A 25,079-nucleotide genomic window follows, 5' to 3' on the forward strand; every position below is an offset into this window, starting at 1 on the left:
GGAGACTGCTCTCTTCTCGCCTCAACCTTTTAAAATTACTGGGTTTCTTCTAAATTCAGCTCAAATACTGTTTTCTACCTGAATACTTTCTGGAGTTAAAAGTGCCTTTTATTCCCAAAATAAATATCTTTTATCTTTTTTAGTCCCTCCCTCTCTCTTTCCTCTTCTTCCTTTCTTCCTCCCTCCCTTCCTCACTCTCTCTTTGTCTCTCTACACTTCCCTCCCCACTCCTACCCCACCCCATATTATATACACAGTTTTCCCTGAGAGAAGGAACTGTTTCACTCTTGTATGCTTGGTCTGTAAATATGTGATAACTAATTTAATATACCCTTCCCCTGTGAAATCACCATTTCTTGAAACAAGTTTTAAAAGGGAAAAAAAAGGTAGTTAAGCAAAACCAAGTAAAATTTTAACCAATCTGAAAGCATTTGCAACATTCCACACTTACAGACTTTCTTTGGGAGGTAGGCACATTATCTTAAACTCCTCTCCAGAATCAAGCTTAGACATTGTAATTATAAAAGAATAAGTTTTATTTTATTATTCTGAGAGTGATATTTTTTTTTTAAAAAAATTATTTATTTAAGGCAATGGGGTTAAGTGACTTGCTCAAGGTTACACAGCTAGGTAATTATTAAGTGTCTGAGGCAGGATGTGAACTCAGGTCCTCCTGACTCCAGGGCCAGTGCTCTATCCATTGTGCCACCTAGCTGTTCCCTGAAAGTGATATTCTTGATATTGTGTTTTATGGGTTTTTTTAAAAAATGGAACAGTAAAACAAGGAAGAGAGAATCAGGGTAACTGCTTTTCAATGAAGAGAACTACAGAATTCCTGGATTAAGAATTAGATATCAGGAGAAGTGACAGTTTTGTTGCCACATCTCTGCATCTGCCCAGAAAACATTTAAAACCATAATCTTTTTAAAAACATATCTGAAAATAACACATAAAAATCTTCCCTTATTACATGTAAAGAGGGCAGAGGCACGGGTTTTAACTCATAAGAAATCTGCATTTTCTCCCTCATTAACTTTTTTAATTTACTAAAGAAAAAAGCAATTAGAATATTGCATTATTAGTCTTATTTTACCCTAAATCTTCATGTGTAGGAGCAATTTGGTTCCTCAGGCTAAACACACAGGTGCATAGAAGGAATACTTAAACACAGGTGTACTAGGGAAAGAAAAGAGCTTTCAAAATGTAGAATTCCTCCAGGGTTCCTTGTACTAACAGATTAGTTAGGCTGGAAGGCAGGAAGGTATACAAGCCTTGTGGATTATTCTTTCTAGATTGTAGTAAAAGTTGATCAGAATTCAAAATGGTTGACTGCAATGACTTCTCTGCAAGGACCCTACAGAATAGGAAGGGCTTTAATGAGCACCCAGGTACCATTATACCTAAATAAGTATACCATGACAGGAAGACAATGATAAGAGAATCTGGGTTCTACTTCTCTGAACTGCTATTTACTGTGATATTGTGAAAGTGATATAATAAGAGCTCTGGAACTCTTATTTATAAAATGAAGTGTTATGATTAACTAAATTCTAAAAATTGGCAGATTTGACTACTAAACCCTTTCTGATGACCTTTTAAAAAGTGGGAAGAATTGGAGGGGTTCTAAAAGACAGAAAAAAGGCAAATGATGTTCTAATTTCTAATAAAGGGAATTAGAGAATGCAAACAAACAGATTCCATTTTGATTCCTGGAAAAATTCTAGAAATTGTAAACTATAAAAAAATTATTTTGTTATTGCTACTACTACTATTACTACTACTACTGCTACTATTATTATTATTATTATTATTATTATTACTACTACTACAGCTATTGTTAATACGTAAAAAAAAATAAATTAAAACAAGTAAGCTTAACCTTTAGTTGCTCATCCACAACCCTTGTAACTTCTCCAGCCATTGATTCTAATGTCTCCTCAATTGAACTGGATGATAAACCATTGGCTCCTACCCATGAAGCACCACCAACATGATACAGATTTGGTAGCAACTGAAAAACAAAGGAAAATAACTATTTAGTGGTCAAATGAAATAAACATCTCACTGTGCATTAAATCTAGAATTATTTCTTTACTAACCACATGGTTTATAAGGAAGAAAAAAATTCAACAATTTAAGCCAATCCAAAGAGGAACAGATTTTTTTGGTCTTATTTTTTAAATTAAATATATTTTTAAATTTTTAATTAAATATTTTCAATGAACAAAATTTGATGTTTCTCTTCTTTCCCTTCCCATTGGAAAAGAAAAAAGCAAAACAAAACCATTGAAATAATTACATATAGTAAAGCAAAATCAATTCCTGCAATGGTCAAGTTCAATAAAAATTAATACCTCACTCTATAAGACCATCATGAGATGGGAAGAATACTTTATCTTTGTTCCTCTGGAATTGTGACTGGTGAGTTCTTAAGTCTTTTAAAATATTTACAGGGTTTAGAGTATTGTAATTTTTGTTTGGTTTTCTACAATTGTGAAATTTGGGGGCTAAAAAAGAAAATACATCACCATCAGTCCTACCTTTTTATTTTTTCTTCATTCATAAGAAAACTGAATCCCAGGAAGGTGATTTGTCCAAAAATCATACAGCCACAATGGCAGAATAAAAACACAGGCCTTTTAATTAAAAGTTACAAGCTTTACTCCATCACATTTCTGGGTCAACTTCTAATTTAAGAAAAGTTCTTCCTGGGGAAGGCAGGGTAGGAGCGAGATGCCAGATAGTATGGTGAAAGAAGTCTGGACCATATTTCTAGTTTTACCTCTATCACTTACATAAAGAACTTTGGACTAATCACCACTTCTCTGATCCTCAAGTTACCTCATCTACTAAATAAGAGGGGTTCATGCTATGGTTTCTAAAGGTTCCTTTTAGGCCTGAAATTTTACTATGCTGTGAATTCTTACAAGAATAATTTTCCATAAGTCTTCAAACTAGAGATGACTCTTCATTAATAAAGGACTGATTATCCCATCTGTAATTCATATACACCCTCTAGATTTTCCTTTTCCACCAACATTTTATCCAGTTCAAACTAATTAGTAAAGAGATGGCAGCAGAAGCTGAACAGCTGTGATTATTATTAGTGACTCTAATAAAAGGCTGCAGGAAAGATAAATGAAATCATTGGCTAAAATGAAATTTAGGTATTACTGCTAGATTTTAGTTATTCATATAAAAAGAGAACCAATTTCTAATGATCACAAATAATAAAAAATTGGATATACATCATCAAGGCCCTTAAATCTGTGATTATAGCTATTGTTTCCATGACAGACTTTAATAAGTGTTGAAATGAAGCTTACCGTTTTGGAGTTCTTAGCATCACGCATGAGCCTTTCTGCTGATTTTAGGTCTTCCTGAATGGCATCTCCACCACAGTTACGTAAAGAGTTGAGATGGTCTTGTACTTTTACACATATCCTGTCAATCATCTAATTTATACCAATGGTGGGAGGTGGGAGGTGGGAGGAAAAGAAATGATAATATACATCAGAGTTAGCACAACCAGTATTCCAACACAACAAATAAACAAAACACCTCAAAATGAAAAAGAAAATCAATTAACTGGAAATATAAGTGAACAGGTTTGGAACTGGAATTTCCTGGTTAACAAAAACTTCCCAAAATTTTAATTCCTTAAACATAGGACTCCTCTCTCCTTTCCATGTTCTGATATTAGTATAGCAAATGTAACTGCAATTTTCTTTGATCATTCAAGACTTGCAACATGGTTCTACTGTAAAACTATGAAGGGTAGGGAAAGTCGTGGGAAGCACTCTGGGTGAATGGATGTGTTTCTGGACTTTACACTAATATAAGATTCCTTCTATGAGCTGCCTCTTGCCACTTCCATCCATCACTATTGAAGCTAAAATAACCTTTCTACAATTTAAGTCTTTTCTACTGACTCCCCTTAAGAACTCTCAGTGGCTCTCTAAGATTTCTAAGGTAAAACACTGCCTTAACAATTAATTAAAGCAATTAAGTCTTAGTCTACCTGTATAGATTTTACTGTACTTCTCAGTCTTTCTATTGCATCCAACATGGTCAATAGGTTTTACTCTAACTCAAAAATCTCTCTCTCCCCCCCTTTCTGTGTCCCTGCCCACACTAATGCCTAAGCTTGGAATGTATCCTTTTGACAGCTTTGTCTCTCAGAATCCTGAATGTCCCTCTTCTTGGAAGCTTTTCCTTAGTCCCTTAGTTTTTAGCACTCTCTTCTTTCTTAAATAATCAGGTAAAAATGCATCTTCCAAATTTGGCAATTTGGAAGAATGTACATTGTGTGAGAGTGAATAATGATCCCTATGCTACCAGTCTCCCTGGAGAATTAGAACTCTGGAGTTTCATCTTTATGTGTAGCTTCAGAGTTAAGAACACTATTCTTTACATATTTGATATTTAATAAATGCTTACAAGATCAAACTATCTGAAGAAGGATAAAGGGGAAGAAAGATTAGGCTAATAGAAGATTCCATATAGTATTAAGTTTTTAACATATTAAGATAATAACATACCTAAAATTATTTCTTTTCCCTGCTGGAATATACCTTTCCTGCCAAATTAACTATAACTGGATCACTTCCAAGATATTCTAGGATTTTATTCATATGAAACTCAATGAAAAAATATCAACAGATATTAGAGTAGACAAGGATCAATAACAACAACACAAAGATTAAATGTCTTTTCTGCATTTATTTAAGGAAAAACAAAAATCAACACTAAAATTCAACACAAGTAGTACTCTGTTATCTTTACACAGTTTCTATTCCATTTTGCAACAATCTATTAGTTTGGTCATTCTCATTTGTTAAGTAAAGCAATCCTCGATTATAGTTTTAAATTTAGCTTCTTATCTGAAAAGTTATATAAATATTTCAGAAGCAAAAGTGAATGTCAGTATTCATTTGTAAAGAATACACAACAGGGAGGAGATATCTGGGGACTAATGGTGTAGTGCCTTCCTTTTCACCTCCAATTTGAAGTTGGACATCAGACAGGTGATGTTCAGGACATGGTGCCACTTCTTCCCCCCCCTACTTCCATTAGAGACTGGAGACCAGTAAGAAAACTAATAGAGATGAAGCATTGGTATATGTGCTGAATTTTGAAGTTATTCAAAGAGCTCCATGGAAGTTAAAAAGAAGAGAATTCTAGACATAGTAAGTAGACTGTGAAAAGGCAGAGAGAAAGGAGATACAATATCTTGTACAAGATACAACAAATTGGGCAATTGGAAGATTGTACACTGTGAAAGGTTGAATAATGAACAATCAATCTAGAAAAATGGTTGATGTCAGATTGTGAAAGACTTTAAACGCCAAATGGAAGAGTGTTTATTTTATCCTAGAGGCAAGAAGAAATCATTTGAGAAGGGGAATGACATTGTCAGACCTGAGTTTTAAGCATATTATTTGACAATTGTGTGGATTGGAAAAGGATAGATGAAAGACAGGTAGATGATAAGGAAACTATTTCAGTAGTTCAAAAGAGAAATGATTAGGATCTGAAATATGCCAATGGTTGTGAAAATAGAGAAGGCAGACATGAGAAATACTATGGCCTCTTTGGCTTGTTCTCTTATCCACTGAACATCAAATTCCAATTTTTCAAAAATTTCTTGATGAACTTTTTTTGGCAGCAGTTTTTGTCAAATAGGGAGTACTTACCCTCCAAGTTGGAGTCTTTGTGTTTTTAGAATATGAGGGTATTAGACACAATTGTGTGTTTGCTTGTACTATGTCTGTCCATCGAGTCACTATGTTCTTAACCAGTAATAAATTGTTTTCATAATTACTGCTTTGTAATATAATGTCAGATCTGGCACTATGAGGCCCCTTTCATTTCCACATCTTTTCATTATTGTTCTAGAGATTCCTGACCTCCTTATAATAATAGCTAACATTTATGTAGAGTTTACACTCTGCCAGGCACTGACCTATAAATTTTATAATTATGAATTTTATCATTTTTTCTAGTTCAATAAAGAAATTACAATATGTAATATTGTCATTTGTATTACTATAAGTGGTTTGTTCTAAACATGAACAATTTGTGTTTTTCTAATTAATTGTCTGCATTTCTGAAAAGTTATTTGTAGATGCATTATATATTCTTGTGTATATCTTGAAGTATAGATTCTAAGTATGCTAACCATTTGGTAGTTTATTTTAAATGGAATTTATCTTGCAATCTCTTCCCGTTGTGATTTAGTGTTATATAATAATGCAATTGTGATTTTATCTTATGAACTGAAAATTTACTAGTTTTTTCAATAAGTTTTTAGTTGACTACACCATTATGTGCTTGATTAATATTTTTTATTAATATTTTTAAAAAATAAATCTAATTTAAATGAAGAGAATTAGTGCTATCACAGAAATGATATTAGCTTTGGAGTCAGCAGATATGGGTTCCAAATTCTTTGTCTGATAAACCCTCTATAATAAAGTGATGATTTTATTTCTTCTTTACCTATGCTTATTTCTTGAATTTCTTTTTCTTTTCTTATAGAAAATTTTCTTTATATATATATATATATATATATATATATATACACACACATACACACACAATATACACACACATAAATATACATATATAATTAAAATTTCTAGTACAAAAAGAAATGATAAAACACATTCTAGTTTTTCTCTTGGATTGATTAAAAAGACTCTGGTGTATTTCTTTTATCTTGGGTCTCTCGGTTTTAGACAAATATTATGCTATGTTTTGATTCAAATGATTTTTTAAGTTTTTTTTAATTTGTATTTTCAGTTCCAAATTCTCTCCTTCCCATACACTGCCCCCCTCAACAAAGGAGAAGGTAAGAAATAAAATACTATCATTCAGATAAAGTTATGCGAAACATTCTCCTATTCGTCATTTTAAGGCAAGGTCCACACTTTATAAAAATATAATTTCTAAATGAAGATGTGACCTAGATAAAGCTCACATCTTAAACAAACCAGAGAAATATGAAAGAAGTAACCTGGTAGAACTAAGGAAACTAGAAAAAATTCATTAACCAAAGAAGGAATAGAGAGGATCAACAGAAAATAAAATGGATAATTTTTGAAATCATAGAATTAAAAATGTTTTTTGTGCAAATTTAAAATAGCTAAGATCAAGTGGGAAATAGAGAAAAAAGCTGCATTAAGGTTCTCTGATGGAGGCCTCACTTCTAAGATATAGAAGGAATCAATTAAAATTTACAAGAAAAAGAGCTATTTCCTAATTGATAGTCTAAAGAGGTATGACTATACAGTTCTCAAGAGGAAAAAAAATCAAGGATTTTTATAATTATACACAATAAATGCTCCAAATTACTATTAAATACAGAAATACAAATTAAAGCAAGTCTGAGATTACTTCTTACATCCATCAAAATTTTAGCTGACAAGAGAGGAAAATGATAAATATTAGAGGGGCTGTTGGAAAAGCAGGAACAATGATGCACTGTTGGTGGGGCTGTGAATGGGTATGATTGTTCTCTAAAGATAACTAGAATTCTATATAGATACTAAAAACACATGTCCTTTGACTGAATTATAACACTAATAGGTTTATGCCCAAAAAATAACAAAGAAAGAGGGAAAGGACTTTAATGTACAGAAATACTTATAGGTCTTTCAGTGACAGTAAAAAAATGAAAATTAGAAGTCCATCAAATGAGAAATGAATGAATAAACATATTATACAAGTGATATAGAGTACTATTGTGCTGTTAGAAATGAGGAAATGGATGATTTCAAAAAGACATAAAAAAGACTTTCATGAACTATTGAGAATGATGTAAGCAGAACTAAATCTATAGTATAAGAGCAATATTATAAAAAAAAGAATGATTTTGAAGACTTTCAAACCAACAGAAACAGTAGAACAATTTATACTATAACTATAAAAATTTTGAAAGTTGAAAGAATTATCATTGCTACAATGGCCATTCGTAATTCCAGAAAATCAATGTTGAAACATTTTATCCATTATAGAGAAGTGAACAACTTAGAATTCTCTTTCTGTATGTGTATATTTGTATGGTCATTAAGTAAATTTGTTGTTTGGCAACTTGTTCATTGTCAAAAGAATTTTTTTCTTTTTTTCTCTGCAAACAGTGAAGGAGGTAGGAGGGAGAGAAAATAAATTTCTGCTAATTTTTTAGAAATATAAATGCTGCATGCACTTTCTGGAAATGCCACTATCTTATTAATTCTACTTAACTGTTTTTACAGGAGACTACTTATGAAGAGGGAGTAATATGTAAATGTTTTTAAGGTTAAAAAAAAGTCATATCAATAAAACTTTTAAGAAAAAGTGCTTTCTTACTGGTTGGTGTGGAGGATATGTGGATTTTTCATAGCCAGGTGGAAAAAGCACTGGGTATGGAGTATGAAGACTCTAGTTCAAAAATCTACCTTGAGGTTTATTTCTGTATGATTTTTAATATTATTTAATGTCTCAGTTTCTCAATCTGAAAATATGGATGTTAGACAAGATTTCTGAAGTCTCTTCCAGCTCTAGATTCTCTGTTGTATTTTTAATTTTTATGATCTGCATAGATAATTCAACAAGAATTTATTGTCTTCCATAGGCTAGACATGCAGCTAAACATTAAGGATATTTAATGGTTCTGTGAACAGAACAGTGGAACTGGAGTCATGAAGTTTTCTGATGGGTTTTTTCAGTTGTTTAAGATGCTTCGTGACCTCATTTGAGATTTTATTGCAGAGATATTAGAATGGTTTGCCATGTCTTTCTCCAGCTCATTTGATAAATGAAGAAATTGAAGCAAGAAAGGTAAATGGACTTGCCTAAGGTTGCAGCTAATAGTGTCACCTGAGCACAGGTCTTTCTACCTTACAGGCCTCATACTCCATCCATTGTGCCACTTAGCTGCCTACTTGAGTTCAAATCCAGATCCAGATACTAGACCCTGATCTAGTCACTTAATTTCTGGTTGTCTTGATCACTGGAAAAGGAAATATCAAACCATTCCAGTATCTTTGTTAAGAAAACCCCATGGACAGTATGATCCACTGGGGTTGCGGAGAGTCGGGCTCAACAACAGCACCATGTGGCCAACGTGGTGCAAAACACTAAGTATAAGAAGGCAGTCCCCAAGGAACTTACAATTCAATGGGAGAAATTATAGCCAAATGACTAGGAACAAACAAGATATATACAGTATAAAACAGAAATGATATCAGAGGAAAAAAACAGCATGAAGGGCAATCAGAAAGACAGTATGATAGCTAAGACTTTAAGGTAGTCAGAAGATACAGCTAAGAGGGAAGAACATCCATGGTAAGGAGTACAGCCAGTATAAAATTTGTAATGAATGGAGATGAAATATATTATGCTAGAAATAGCAGAGGCCAGTGTCACTGAATCCTGAAGTACAAGAAGGGGACTCAAGTGTTCAAAGAAGGGAAATGTAGGGAGGAATCAGTTCATGAAGCAATGCAACCAAAGCTAAAAGAAAAACAGAAAAGTGGTAGATACATGTATCTCTAATAAAAATCTCATTTCTCAATATATATAAAGAACTGAGGGGTGGCTAGGTGGTGCAGTGGATAAAGCATCGGCCCTGGAGTCAGGAGTACCTGGGTTCAAATCCGGTCTCAGACACTTAATAATTACCTAGCTGTGTGGCCTTGGGCAAGCCACTTAACCCCATTTGCCTTACAAAAACCTAATTAAAAAAAAAAAAGAACTGAGTCAAATTTATAAAAATACAAGTCATTTCCAATTGATAAATGGACAAACAATATGAATAGGCAGTGTTCAGAAAAAGAAAGAAAAGCTATCTACTGTCAAATGAAAAAATGCTCTAAATCACTACTAATTAGAAAAATATAAATTAAAACAACTCTGAGATATCATCTCACACCCTTCAGATTGGCTATATGACAAAAAAAAAAGGAAAATGATGGCTATTGCAGGGAATGTGAGAAAACTGGGACACTAACATTCTGTTTGTGGAGCTATGAACTGACCCAACCATATAGGACAGCAATTTGGATATCTGTCCAAAGGGCTAACAAACTGTGCATACTTTTTGATCCAGTAATATCATATCCCATCCCCCCACAAAGAAAAAGCACCTATTTGAACTGTTTTTGTGAAGGCTAAGAATTGAAAATCAGAGGGATACCCATCAATTGACTGAACAAGTTGTGGTATATGGTTGTGATAGAATAGTTTTGGAAAAACTTACATGGCCTGATGCAAAATGAAATGAGCAGAACCAGGAAAACAAGGACACAGTATTAAAAATATTGTATGATAAAGAACTGTGAATAACTCAGCTATTCTCACCAATGCAATAATCTAAGTTGGGATGGGGAATGTCCAGCCTGTGGGCCATAGAAAGTCAGCAAAATCATTTAGTCTGGTGCTGCACAGGCAACCACAGGTGGAACTTGGAAATTCAATGAATCTGGGAGCATTTTTAAGGGGTGAATTAAATGCTTGACCAAAAATGGAAGGCTAAATAAGTTGATAACCTTGACAGACAAAAGGTTCCACACCCCTAATTAAGACAAACCCAAAGGCAAATGATGAAACAAACTATCTGTGAAAGGACTAAAATGGTTTGAATACAGACTGAAACAAGCTATTTTCAATGTTTTGTTTCATTCTTTTTCTTTTCTTTCAATCTTCTTATATAAAATGACAAATATGGAAATGTTCTGCATGACTGTACATGTATAACATATATCTGATTGTTTACTATCTCAGGGAGGATGGAGGGAAGAAAAGAAGAGAGGAAGAAAAGAAGAGAGGAAGGAAAAGAATTTGTAACTCAACATTTTAAAAAATGTTTTAATACATAATTAGGGAAGAAAATAAAATATAAAAAAATTCAAGGGGATGGCTAGGTGGTGCAGTGGATAGAGCCCCAGTCCTGGAGTCAGGAGTACCTGAGTTGTTCAAATCTGGCCTCAGACACATATTATCTAGATGTGTGGCCTTGGGCAAACCATTTAACCCCATTGCCTTGCAAAATGTAAAAAAAAAAAAGAAAAATTCAAGAAGGATCACTGTGATAGTGAATGGGGTGACTAGGGTGAGTACAAATTTGAGGCAGGCAGAACAACCCCCCCCTACCCCGGGGTATTAGGTTAGTCTAACATGATACTACCACCATCTTTAGGTGGTAGCAGTGTCAGAGAAGAGAAGAGAGGATAAAATTAGTTACAGATATCTGATACTCCTTAAATGCATAAATCATTAAGATGAATGACAATAATACTTTTATATTCTCTTGTATTTTTCAAACTAGGAACTTCTGTAGCCCTCAAACTGGCCTAATGTGATATGTTAAATTTTCTTCTAATAAAAGGATGGTAGGTTTTTCTCTGGCTACAAAAGTTAAAAAAATATATATATATATGCAAACAGTGTCATCCTCTATCTCTACCTCAACTTTCCCTTTAATAATCTACTTATATTTTGAGGAACTTTCCAAGAGGACAGAAAAGGGGAAGGATCACCTCCCTGTTATTTTATAGTAGAAGTAGGCCAAGAAAACCCTTTTATCTGGAATGAAAAGATTAGGGGTAGCTAGGTGATGAAAAAGATAGAACACTGGTCCTAGAGTCAGGAAGAACTAAATTCAAATCTGATCTCAAGCACTTAATAATTGCCTTAGCTGTGTGACCTTAGGCAAGTCACTTAACCCCATTGCCTTATTTAAAAAAAAAAAGATTAAATAAGTGACAACACAGGCGTTCTTAGTTAAGATTAAGATTCCTATACCTGTTGTGTGGTGCTGGTGACAATGCCCTGTTGAAGTCGGTAGGCCTGCTCCTGGAGATATTTTCTTGTCTCATGGTTTCGAAGCAAATAGTTTTCTATCTGAAAGTTAAACAAAAGTGACTGTCAAAGATACCTTTCAATTCCAAGTGGAACAAAACCAAGTCTATGAAAGGTCTCTGCCCCCTTGCCTTGACTCAACAACAACAAAAATAATATAAAGGAAAAACTATCATCAAGATTTATAACTCTTTAGTAAAAATCCCAATCTGGAAAAGAGATGAAGTCTCTTTTTGATAAGATTCAATATTTGATAAATGGATGTTTATTTGCATGTTTTATATATCCAATTAACTGATTTTCTTCCCTCTACATGCTCAGAAACACAACGGCACAGTTTCATATAGGTTTAATGAACAAAGGCTTCAGAAAAAAGCAAACAAACAACTAAATTTAAAAGACAAGGACACTCTATGGTATCATTCAATGCTAACACCACCAGCAATCAGATGAGCATTTTTCTAGGGGGAAATTGTAAAATCAAAACAATTATGTAATTAGAAAGACAATACAATGGAAATACTAAAAATATTTATACAGAGCAGTTGATATCTATCACACCTGAGGCTCACAATAATCCTATGATGTAGTTACTATCATTATTATTATTATTATTATTATTATTATTATTATTATTGTTATTATAGCATTTTATAGATAAGGCTGAAAGGAACACACATCTGGTCACATATGCTATTAAGATTAAGGGCTGGGATCTGGGACCAGGTCTGAGTGACTTCAAGTCTAGTATTCTAACCAATAAAACACAGTGCTTCTTGATCCATGAATACTGGAATATAGTCAATAAAATGAAGCAAACCCCAATTTCTCTGCAATAAATTTTAATTTTCCCTATAATTTTAATATTTTTCAGATGAAATTTGTGAGAAATGAAGGATTTTTGAGTTGTATACATTTGCATTTTCTTCTACAGACAACCTCCCAAGATATAAATGAGAAGAGACCTTCTATAAACTCTATCAAGTAGATTAAATTAAATCATTCGAATACTATGTACCTCCAATAACCCATTCAAAGAAAAATTTTCCAGTTGACAATTGAAACTGATTGATACTGATGAATGTTTTGGGAAATTTTATCTGAGATGGGCAAGTTGCACCATCTGGTTTTTATATGATTTAACCATTTTTATCTTTCAATCTATGGCTCTTTCCTAATTTAAAAACTGGAATAACCAGGAAGATTTAAGTGTTTTTATGATTTTCATTTCAGTTTCCCATATGCTAAAATGACTACTTAATATCAATTAGTTGTGATTAAAATGGAAATGATATTTAGCACAATCCTTGGAAACTTGAAAGAAGAAGAAGCAGCATCTTTTTACAAAACAGAAATGAAGAAATCATAAAAGTCCAAAGGTCTACAAAAGAAGAAAATTAAACACCATTAAAGCGAAACATTTATGTCATTATGGTTCTCTTAATGTTCTAATGATGAGTCCTAGTTTTTGAAGGTCATATTGCTAGCAATGGAAAATGTTTGCTCCAGAATGTTCTTCACACTAAAATAAGCACAAAGACTCAGGTCCTTTTCTTAGGTTCACTTTTCTAGATCACTTTGCTTCTAAGAAGAAGTAGTGTTTGGTTTATTCATTGAAAAAACTGTGTTTATTGTTCTTATTGCTGAAATCTTGAAACCTGACAAAGGCAGCTTGAATATGTTGACCAGGTAGAACCACTTGGTCTGCAGAGGCAGGAACAAAAGAAGAAAAGCAGGCAAGAACAGTTATACAAAGACTAAGACAAGCTTATTTTCTATAGTGAGGGAAGTTGGAAACTAGACACATGTGCTGGGGACCTCCCCAGTAGGGGACCCTGTTCTCAATATATATACTAGTGGCCACACAGTGTACTTTAGCTTTGATAATGAGGGTAAATGAGATTGATTCATAGAAGAAATTCATAACTGGAACATGGGTATGGCAGGTACTTATATGAGGTCCGAGAACACTAGGTATGGGTTGGTGTGAAATATTTCTGGGATTTTGCTGTGGCTGAGTTCATCCAGAGTGAGTGCAAAGGACTGTTGTTATGCTGAGTTTAGCTCTGGAAAGCATCATAACAACAGTCCTTTGCACTAAGAGAATCCTGACACAGATGGAGTCCCTCCACAGATCAAACACTCTAGGTTTTATAGACTAAACAGGAGGAATTCTCTAGAATATGAAAATATAAAGCACCTTTTGAGGAAACAACTCAACAAGGATAAGTTCAAGAGATAAAAAAAGACAATCATGCATAAACACACACCATCATCAAAAATCAATGATTTGGGGAGGTCCAGAGTTCTCTCCCTTTTTCTAAAGTCCTCATTTCAAGGTTCAGCCTTTGAAGAACAGGACTGATGACAGCAGAGAGAATTAATATTATCCTTAATCTAGTTATTGCTAGATTAGAATAAATTTAATCTTAGGTGAAAGTCTGGCCAGCCAATTGTCTTCTGCTCAGGCTTAAGTGGTGGATATAAATCTTTTGTCTAGATTTCCATGAAGCTGGGGGTGATTTGGAAGTAATGATGTGATCTGCTACCCTCAGGTAACTATAAACCCATTACCAGGATGTCTTTGGCATTAGAGTATGTATCATTGACCTATTTTAGGTCACTAATCAAATGATTAATTACCTAGAAAATATCTCTCAATCTGTTTAAACATTACAATAACAATCGAGATTGTCTTGGCAAACTTTCACGTCAGGTCCATAAATTATCTTGTGTAACATCAATGACAGCATATTGACATGCCTGAGCTTTTAAGAAGGAAGCTTTTCTTGAGGAACTGTATTAATTACCTATAGTCATAGCAGGAGGGTATACCCACTGTTTCATGATTTTTAAAGAAAGGGTAAAAAGGGGGCAGAGAGCCCAAAAGACTATAAAACCACATCTCCCCTTGACCTAGCAAGCCCACTATGGATCTATATAACAGAAGAAATGAAAAACTGGAAGAGATCGACTTCAGTACTCTGAGAAGTAGAAGGATTGTGACATGTGATTATGATGAAATGGTATTCTATTATAAGATGTGATGAACAGGCACAGCTAGGTGATGTAGTGGATAGAGTACTGGCCCTGGAGTCAGGAGAACCTTAGTTCAAGTCTGACCTCAGACACTTAATAATGATCTAGCTGTGTGACCTTGGGCAAGTCACTTAATCCCATTGCCTTGCAAAAACCAAAAAAGGGGGAGGGGGATGAACGGAATGCTCTCAGTAAAAAAAAAAACTTCCATGAGAGCAGATGCAGTGGGAAATACGCTATATACAAAGTAAAGCAATGTTGTAGGATCATTAGCTGTGAATGACTTAGCTTTTCTCAGTAATGATGTGACCCAAGAAATACTTATGGTAAAGAATGCTATCCAGATCTAAGGCAGAGCTGATGGTATGTGAACACAAATTGATATGTTTTTTAACTGCATTTTTCTTGAGGTTTCTCTTTTCTGGGCAGGAGTGGGGTTGGAAAGGCAGATAGGTAGGTAGGTTATGTTTACTCTTACAACATGATTATTGTAGTAATGTTTTTATGACTACATATTTCTAACCTATAACAAATAACTTGCTTTCTCAATGAGGAGGACTGGAATGGGAGGAAGGGAGAGAATTTGGAACTCGAGATTTTAAAAGTGAATGCTGAAAATTTGTTTTTTCATACTTAACTGGGAAAAGTAAAAATAAAATTTAATAAAAGGGCAGAGATCTAGGGTTTGGAGGAGGGTCCTTGAATAATATGCCTGTCATAGCAAGAATCCACAAGCTAGCTTCGCTGACCCAATTTAAAAAAATAAATCTGTTTTAAAGAGGGTATATGTGGGAAATAAGATTATATACCTATTGCTGCTATTAAAACCACAAAACAATTCAAGTAAAAGGACAAAATATTCATTTCTCCAATCAGCTGAGGATAAAGCATCAAACTAAAGATAAACTTCTATATGAATATAAAATTCCCCAACTATCCCAAATTAAATCGATCTTTAACTTTTCAGAATTTGGGTCTGATAGCTTTCTTTTGTACTTATCATGAAATGATATAGGGTTATTTATATTGGGGTTATATATCCTTTATTAAACAAGAAGGTAGGAACCAAAGTCTAAGAAATAAGTTCAATGCTCTAAGAAAAGTAGATACTTAATAATTGTTAAAAAAAAAACACAATTATTTTAAAAGTTATGCTTAAGGCTATAGACTGTGGAATATTTATTAATAAATACTTGCTAAAAACAAAATTTAGCTCCCAATGGACACAGTTCAATGAAATGATTCATCTGCAGTCAACTATGCATTCAACTTCATATTTATCCACTCTTTCTAGGAAGTCAGAAGCACGAAAATATTGAAGTTTTATATCTCTTGACTAATTATCTTTTGCTACCATAACTTCACTAAAATTCAATGATACACTAATGATGACAACAGTTGCCTTCCTTTGGCAATGTTTTGGTAACTATGGTGACCAAGAGGAAATATAGATATAACACTCTTGTGACTTGAATTCATTGTCAGAAGACCTGTGTCTTGAGTTCTCATTCCCAAAATATATGCTGCTGGGAAAGTCACTTACCTTTTCTGTGCTTCATTTTTCATCTATAAAATATTAATTATGCTACCTACATTGTTTTCATTAATTTTTTTTCTAAGAATGAACCGTTTATACAGTACCTTCTGCAGTGCCTCCTCTGTTTTTTCAGGGTTTGTCTTAAGTGCTTGGGAAGCATCATACATGGGAATGGGCATAAATCTCAAAGTATAATTCCTAAAAGTGAAAGGGTAAATGTATTATCACAAAATAAACTCCTAGCATAATAATGAATCAATTGCTTTTAAATAACAATATTCATTAGAAAGGATAATAAGCAAATGCATTGAAGGCTCCATATTTACTTCAGGCACTTGGATCAAGGATAAATATTTTCTAACAGACACCCTTGTATTCCATTTCTGGAGAATAGTATTAGCTGCAAGTTGTTCACGTGTCTTTAAAACAATCAATATACTCTTTCTAAGTTTGTTTTTCATATATCATATAAACAGAATTTTCAGGTTAGAAATGACATTTTTATTTAACTTTCAATCCTGAAAGAAGTTTAAAATTGTTGGGATTTACCATTGCAGTGATTTAGTCAAAAATCAAATTTCAAATTGTTAAGCATGAAATAACTAGATAAGGAAAAAAGTGACTAGAAAGGCAATGGCTTTAGTGGAAAGAATTCCGAATTAAGAATCAAAAAACTAAACAGCTATGCAATTCATCCTTGATAAGATACTGGATTGGAAAAGTCATTTCACTTCACTAGGCCTAATTTTTCTCATTTGAAAAATAAAAGGGGGAGAGAATTGGATGATTCTAAGATTCCTCTTCTTAGCTCTAACATACTATGACTCTAGTCTGCAAAATAATAAAATTTCTTAAACAAAAAGTCCAAAAACAAGCTATCTTTAAAAGATCATTGTGATCCTCTGCAGCCAGAAAAATTCATCATTTTCTGTTTCTATAACTCCTTTGAGGATAGTGTCATGCTTGCCACTGGGTTCAGTAGCGAACTATTAACCCTCAGTCTAAGAGTGATAACTTTCAGATTGAAAAAATACATATTAGTCTGTTTTTTATTTTTTTTTAATATAATACAATTGGAGTGGGTTAGTGGTGGCTATTTTATTGTGTTTAGGGGAGAGAAAAATGTAAAGATATAAACTGTATCTAGCATATCCTAATAATGCTGTTAGACACTAACTCCTCATTTTGGATACTCTCTTATTTTTTTAGTATGAGATTTGAAAAGTAAAAGTATATTAGAGTATATATCCATGCCCCACATTAAGAAATTGAATTGTGTGATCTCTAAAATCTCAACTCCTTCTTGATTCTAACTTATCCATAATATAATATTTAATAGTGTAAAATGTCATTCTTGATTTCTTTAGGCAAAACTCTTCTATTCATTTTGGAAACCTTAATATAGAATTTTGTGTTGAACTAGAGGGAGAACAAATCAAAATGAAATCAAGTATTATGAACCTGGACCTGGTGTGAATTTACTGTACTCTTTTCGAAGGAAAAAAAAATATTGTACTTTACTTTCTAGGCCTGAGTCTACCAGAAACAATTTTTTAAAATTAATTTAGCTTTATTCTTCTTTCTTTCTTTCTTCCTTCTTCTTTCTTTCTTCCTTCCTCTTTTCTTTCTTTCTTCCTTCTTCCTTCCTTCCTTCCTTCCTTCCTTCCTTCCTTCCTTCCTTCCTTCCTTCCTTTCTAAGGCAATGGGGTTAAATGGCTTGCCCAAGGCCACATAGCTCTCAAAGATGTAGGAAGTCATCTTTACTAATTCAAAAACTAATTTTAGCTTACTTCCTAGAGAATATACTCCTCCATTTAAATGGATACTGGACATGCTAATATATTGTTTTCAGATATAACTCTATTTCAATTACTTGGGGAAAGGAGAAGATCTGGGGCTAGAAATGTGACAGTTTTACTTTCTTCTTCCATACTATCTATAATATCTTTCCACATCTCTTAATCATAGAACAATCTTATTTGTATATTTTTTATACTCTAAAAATTCCCTATTCATTAATACTATTTACCAGATAAGTTCATTTTACAAAAGACTTCAGAGAGAAATTGGGTCCCTGTGGATCCCCTTTATAAACGCACTTAAACAAGTTCTATTAGAATTGTATATTAGCAACTAATTCCTAAATGTAGATATTAATTGGGAAAGAGTATTAAATAATTCAACATGTTTACATTAGATTATCATATGATATAACAGGTGTGATGATAAGGAGCACTACAGTAAAAAAATGCTGTTATAGTCTAAATGTAGGAATTTGCTTTATTTCAGCAAAATACTTTGTTAAGCTTAAAAGAATCAACCAACCATAACTAGGAGACAATGTGTCTATTTTACAACCTTTGTGACTTTCTTCTCCCACGTGCAATTTTTTAGATACCAGCATAGTGGGTTTAACCAAATGATACCAGCAAATGTTCCCATCTAAACCCTGGCAGATTCCATGAAGCTGGAAAACTCCTGGCAATAGATTTGTGTCTGTCACCCAAGGACTAATCTGGTTACATCTGGATAGTCACCACACCATAAGTCTGGCCATTTACTTTTTTTCACAGCAATTCATGAATATTGTCTACACAAGGTTTTTTTAATCTTGTGTCAAAGAAGGATTCACACACACCAATAAAAGGTTAAAATATACTTTTATATTACGATGCTAGAGTGATATTATACTGACTCAGGCATTTGGTGTGTAAACACTAGGTTTTGCATGACCAGAAAGGGCTTATCTGTTAAACTGAAATCAAAATAATAGCTTCATTTCAACGATCTATACAACAATAATTTCAAAATACAAATGATTAAGATTCTGCATTTTGTAAAAAGGATAGTTACAAGGAATATCTAGTCTCCTTAACTATTCTTCTCCATGCATGTTTATGTATGCGTATTTACAAAATATATAGGTCTACATGTGAATATACATACACATACATTTGGCTCAGTTCATTCGTTTTTAAGTCATGTCTGACTTTTTGTGCATTAGGTTATCATGTAATATACATTTTAGGTTTTTCTTGGCAAAGATACTAGAATGGTTTGTCATTTCCTTTCCACCTTTGGAGAAGGTGAGGAAACTGAGGCAAATAAGGTTAAGTGACTTGTACACATTCACAAATTTGGTAAGGGTCTGAGGCCAGATTTGAGCTCAGGAAGATAAATCTTCCTAATTACAAGCCTTGAACTCAATCTGCTATACCACCTAGCTGGTCCATTATATGCACATACATGCATATATATGCATATATTTTCACATATACATACAATGTCTCTCCCATTATAATATAAGCTCCATGAGGGCAGAGACAATTTCAATCTTTTTTTTTTTGTTGTTGTTGTTGCTGTTGTTTTTACAAGGCAGTGGGGTTAAGTGACTTGCCTATGGTCATACAGGATAATCTCACTCTTGTCTTTGCATGACTATCACTGAGTACATTATATATGTGTTATGCTTGTTAACTGAGTTGTGATTCTCTCTAGGCAAGAAATCCTTCAATAAAGAATAAAGTTGGGCGGCTAGGTGGCACAGTGGATAGAGCACCGGCCCTGGAGTCAGAAGTACCTGAGTTCAAATCTGGCCTCAGGCACTTAATAAGCTGTGTGACCTTGGGCAAGCCACGTAACCCCAATGCCTTAGGAAGGAAGGAAGGAAGGAAGGAAGGAAGGAAGGAAGGAAGGAAGGAAGGAAGGAAGGAAGGAAGAAGTTAAGTTAATTTAAAAAAAATTTTCTGGTAGACTCAAGCCTAGAAAGTAAAGTGCAATATTTTTTTTTCCTCTGAAAAGAATACAGTAAATTCACACCAGGTCCAGGTCCACAATACTTGATTTCATTTTGATTTGTTCTCCCTCTAGTTCAATACAAAATTCTATATTAAGGTTTCCAAAATGAATAGAAGAGTTTTGCCTAAAGAAATCAAGAATGACATTTTACACTATGAAATATTATAATATTATGGATAAGTTAAAATCAAGAAGGAGTTGAGATTTTAGAGATCACACAATTCAATTTCTTAGTGGAGCATGGACATACTCTAATATACTTTTACTTTTCAAATCTCATCCTAAAAAAAATAAAAAGAGAGTATACAAAATGAGGAGTTAGTGTCTAACAGCATTATTAGGTTATGCTAGATACAGTTTATTAGGAAGATGAAAAAAATTGTCAAACTAAATTATTCTCTTTTCCATTCCAAACAATACCTTACATTTTCAATTATGGGGATGAGGGAAAAGACATTGTACTAAATGTTTTACAAATATTATCTTCTTTGATCCTCACAACAACCCTGGGTGGTAGGTACTATTCTGATCCTTATTTTGCAGTTGAGGAAACTGAGGAAGACAGAAAGGTTAAGTGACTTTCCCAGGGTCACAGAACTAGTAAGTTTCAGAAATTTGATTTGAATTCAACTCTTCCTGATCCCAGTCTCAGCACTTTAATTTACCACAGTGCCAGGGGCTATTTACCTTTAGTATTCCTAGTGCTTCCTCCCACAATTTAATTTGGTAGATTTAAATCAGTGATGAGGCAGGTTAGACTACAGAAATTGAGGTTTAGTGACTTGGGCATAGTCACACAGCTATCAAGTTCCTGAGATGAGACTTAGACCCAGATCTTCTGATTCCCAAGCCAAATTCCTTTCCTTTAATCTAAAGGGAAAACACTGTCTACTAGCAGGGAAAAGTAAGGGCACTTTGCTCAGTTATATTTTTGTCTCAAAATGGAAACTTTTCATTTTTCTAGAAAAGAACCCTATCAGAAACTTACTTCTCCATAGCAACAGCTATATCTTGGAAACCTTGTGCAGTTATGTTGTTTTTGTCCCAGATGACAGTTCTGTTTGAAAAAATAAATCATGAAAATGGTCATAAGCACTTGAGGGAAAGAAGTTTCCATTAAACCCAAATGCCCTCTAGACATGACATCATGAGACATAAGTGTGATATTAATTTTACATCTGAACAGGAAGGGGTAATAAAAAATTGATTTTCTCCCTTTATATTACTTTAGTATCATATTAACCAGGAGAACATGTATAGAAGTAGAAAATAAAATTAAATATAATGTGACAAAAGAACATCAACATTCTCATTAGAGGAAAAGAAACAGTAAAATGAAAGTATATACATACAAACCCATAAAAAAAAAATATATATATATAATATGTGTGCGTGTGTGTGTGTGTGTGTGTGTGTGTGTGATATAAATGTAAAAATCTGGATTTATGCAGACAAGAAAACGCTAAATGAAATTTCAAATATCTCCATAATAGAGATCTGAAGCTATGAAGAAAATATGTAAAAAAACAAACAAAAAAAGCTAAGAGACATTATAAAAGTTTAAATGTTGAAACTTCATCTGTTCTAGGGAACACATAACCTTAATTCATATGCTGTATATGTTGCCCAAATGACTTATCATATTTGAATGAATAATCTCAAGAGATGGAAAAGATTTGTTCTCTGTTGAGCAAATGTGTTAATTTGGAAATATTATTTTTTAAATTTAAAGACAAGGCTTCTCCAAGTTTTTAGATTTTGAAAAGTATTCAGTCATGTACTCCCACTTGTACTCTGCTCATGTTTTGGTATGATGATGAGGGAGAATCACAACAAGAGAAGCAATATCCTTATTCATTTCCTTGCTATGTTAAGGCAAAGTAAACTTTTTGTTCGATCACTTACCAGTAGCTCATTTTGATTCATCACTGAGTTTTAACTAAGAGAATGTTGGTATTTAGCTCACCTCTAACAGCAAGTAATATGTGGATTTACCCATATAAACAATACCCATCTAAGTCTACCATCATCTAAACAGAGCAACTGGTAACCCAATGATAAGCATAGAAAACAGGCTGCTTTTTGAGTCATACCTGAGCTTAGTGTTGATCTGCAGGGCTTTTGCCAACATCTTTGCTCCCATGTCTCCCATTCCATTTCCACTGATGTCCACTTTGGTTAGAGAGGTGTTGCTGCCTAGAGCATTGATGATGATGGTGACCTCTGTTTTGAGTTTGGAATCTGCAAGGGATAAGGACTGCAAAGGCTGTAGATTGAATAACAAAGACAAGTCACAACAATATAATAACCTTTAGTAAGCCATATCAAATTAATATATGAGAGAATTGATTAAATTGAGATGAATCTTCTTTAGTTTTGTTAAGAAAATAGCAGCAGTAAATGAATTTCAATCCTAGATTTGGAATAAAATTGTGTTGTTTAATTTCTAGTGCCAGCTATCTAAAATACTTCAGATGAACATGCATTACAAAAATTGATTAGGGTAAAAGAAATAGAGTAAAAGATATCAATAAAAATGTCAGAAAACATAAGATGTTAATTTGACTAAAAATGGTCAACTTTACTAAAAATTGAAGAGAGAAGCAAATGAAGACAACTATGAGATAGCACCTCACACCTGTCAACTTGGCAAAAATAATTAAGAACTATGAATCTCAGTCCTGAGGTTTAGTGACTTGGCTATAAAAGAAAAAGTCCAGTCATTTATTGACAGTGGAATTGCAAACTAGCAGAATATTTTTTTTTCCTATAGTACCCAATAAAATTTCTAGAAATAAATAAAGCCTTTGGTCCAACAATTCCACCATTGGAAAGATGCCCTGAAAGTGTAAGTAAAAGCAACCACAAGAAGAGATCTCTCTTCAAAGATTTCCCAACAGCAATAATATACAGTCACATAAAACTGGAAACAAGCTAAATGTCTACAAATAAGGGAATGGATAAATAAATTATGATTACTAATGTAATGGAATAGTTCAATGTAACTGCAACCATAGTTGTATCATGGTAGATCATCTTACAATGTTGTTGTTAATGTGTACAATCTTCTCTTGGGTCTGCTCCCTTCCCTCAGCATCAGTTCATGTAATTTTTTCCATGCTTCTCTAAAGTCCGACATTCATGGTTTCTTATGGAACAGCAGTACTAAGTAACATTCATATACACAACTTGTTCAGTCATTCCCAATTGATGGGCATACCCTCAATTTCTAAATCTTTGCCACTACAAAAAGAGCCCTTTAAGAAAAAAGTTATCTCCAGCATATTAGATGCTAATACACATGATGTGACATTCCTAGTACAATAATAATGCAAAAATGTCACTTGACCTATTAGGGAAAATTCTTCTGTTCATTTTAGAAAAATCAATTCTACTAGAGAGATTTATGATAAAAATGGGCAGGAGTTATAAGACAGAAAAACATGGAGAGGGGGCAGCTAGGTGGGCACAGAGGATAGAGCACTGGTTCTGAGTTCAAATCCAGATTCAGACACTTAATAATTGCCTAGCTGTGTGACCTTGGGCAAGTTACTCAATCCCATTGCCTTAAAAATTTAAAAAAAAAACAAAAGAAAAACATGGAGAGAATAGAGACTCCAATAGTCAGAATCAAGATACAAAAATAAGTCAACCTTATTTCTTATAATTTAACAATAAAAATAATAATAATTAGCATTTATATAGGGTTTTAAAATATGCAAAGAGTTTTATATATACTATCTAATTTAATTCTCACAATGGCTTTGAAAGAGTTGCTATTTTTATCCCTATGTAACAAAAGAGTAAACTGAGGTAGAGAGTTATTAAGTGATTAGGACATAGGGCTACTAAATTTCTGGGATAAGATGTGATGTCAGGGTTTCCTTACTCCACTCTAATAACTGTACCCATTAGCTGCTGACCTGTGAGCTAATGGGATTAGAGAAAGTTAGGACAATAACATGCTAACCATCAGAAGGAGATTTAAGGAAAGAATCTCTAGAGTACTAATAATAGACAATTCTGTTTAAAAACAAATTTTGAGGGCAGCTAGGTGGTGCAGTGGATAGAGCACCACCCCTGTGGTGAGGAGGACCTGAGTTCAAACCCAGCCTCAGACACTAGTTGTGTGCTCTTGGGCAAGTCACTTAAACCCCTTGCCTTGCAAAAATAATAATAATAATAGTAATATTTCAATGAGATGTTCAGCCTTGTTAACATACTCAATTCCACATAAGATATATGAGCTATCACACACATACTTAAAACACTCATGAGGATAAATGTGGAAATATGATTAACATAATTGGACATGTATAACCTATATCAAACTATTTGCTAAAGAAGGAAAAAAAAATTGGCACACAAAATCTTCCAAAAAATGAATCTTGATAACTAGCTTTACATATAATTGGAAAAAACTAAAATATTATTAAGTGCAAATTTTTTTAAATTAAATTAAAAAAACAACCATGAGCATAGTGGGACTAACAATTTCAAAATTTCATTCAAAAGCTGCACTAAAAGGAAAAAAAAATCAACCCTAAAATATAAGTTTGAAGATATTTGATATTTAAATAAAAACAAATGTACTACTGTTTTCTTGATAGAAACCCACAATCATCTATCATCCCAATAATCTCTTTTCAATGATGCCTACTCCTATCCCAAAAAAAGGAAACATTATAATTTTCTCATAATACTAGAAAAACATCAATACCACCACTAGTCTATTGGTAATTCTATATTCAGAATCACATAAAATTAGGTAACATTTAAAATAATAAGCAAGACCATTAATTCAAACAAAGATGTCTGAATCACATACATATTTATAGTGTCATCTTTAAAAAAACAATAG

General features: G+C 33.3%; 1 protein-coding gene across 1 annotated transcript in view; it reads right to left on the minus strand.

Annotated features, from left to right (window-relative positions):
* Positions 1 to 25,079, minus strand: part of LOC141499312 (F-actin-uncapping protein LRRC16A) — a 201,563-nt gene that overhangs the window by 72,868 nt on the left and 103,616 nt on the right. Inside the window, exons 20-25 of the mRNA XM_074202092.1 lie at positions 22,312 to 22,484; positions 21,207 to 21,275; positions 16,525 to 16,618; positions 11,788 to 11,886; positions 3,327 to 3,455; positions 1,880 to 2,011 (exon numbers count right to left, since the gene is read on the minus strand). Coding sequence (XP_074058193.1) covers positions 1,880 to 2,011; positions 3,327 to 3,455; positions 11,788 to 11,886; positions 16,525 to 16,618; positions 21,207 to 21,275; positions 22,312 to 22,484 — 696 coding nt within the window. The remainder of the gene's footprint in view (positions 1 to 1,879; positions 2,012 to 3,326; positions 3,456 to 11,787; positions 11,887 to 16,524; positions 16,619 to 21,206; positions 21,276 to 22,311; positions 22,485 to 25,079) is intronic.

This window comes from Macrotis lagotis, chromosome X (assembly GCF_037893015.1).
Source record: "Macrotis lagotis isolate mMagLag1 chromosome X, bilby.v1.9.chrom.fasta, whole genome shotgun sequence".
NCBI classification, from domain to species: domain Eukaryota; kingdom Metazoa; phylum Chordata; class Mammalia; order Peramelemorphia; family Peramelidae; genus Macrotis; species Macrotis lagotis.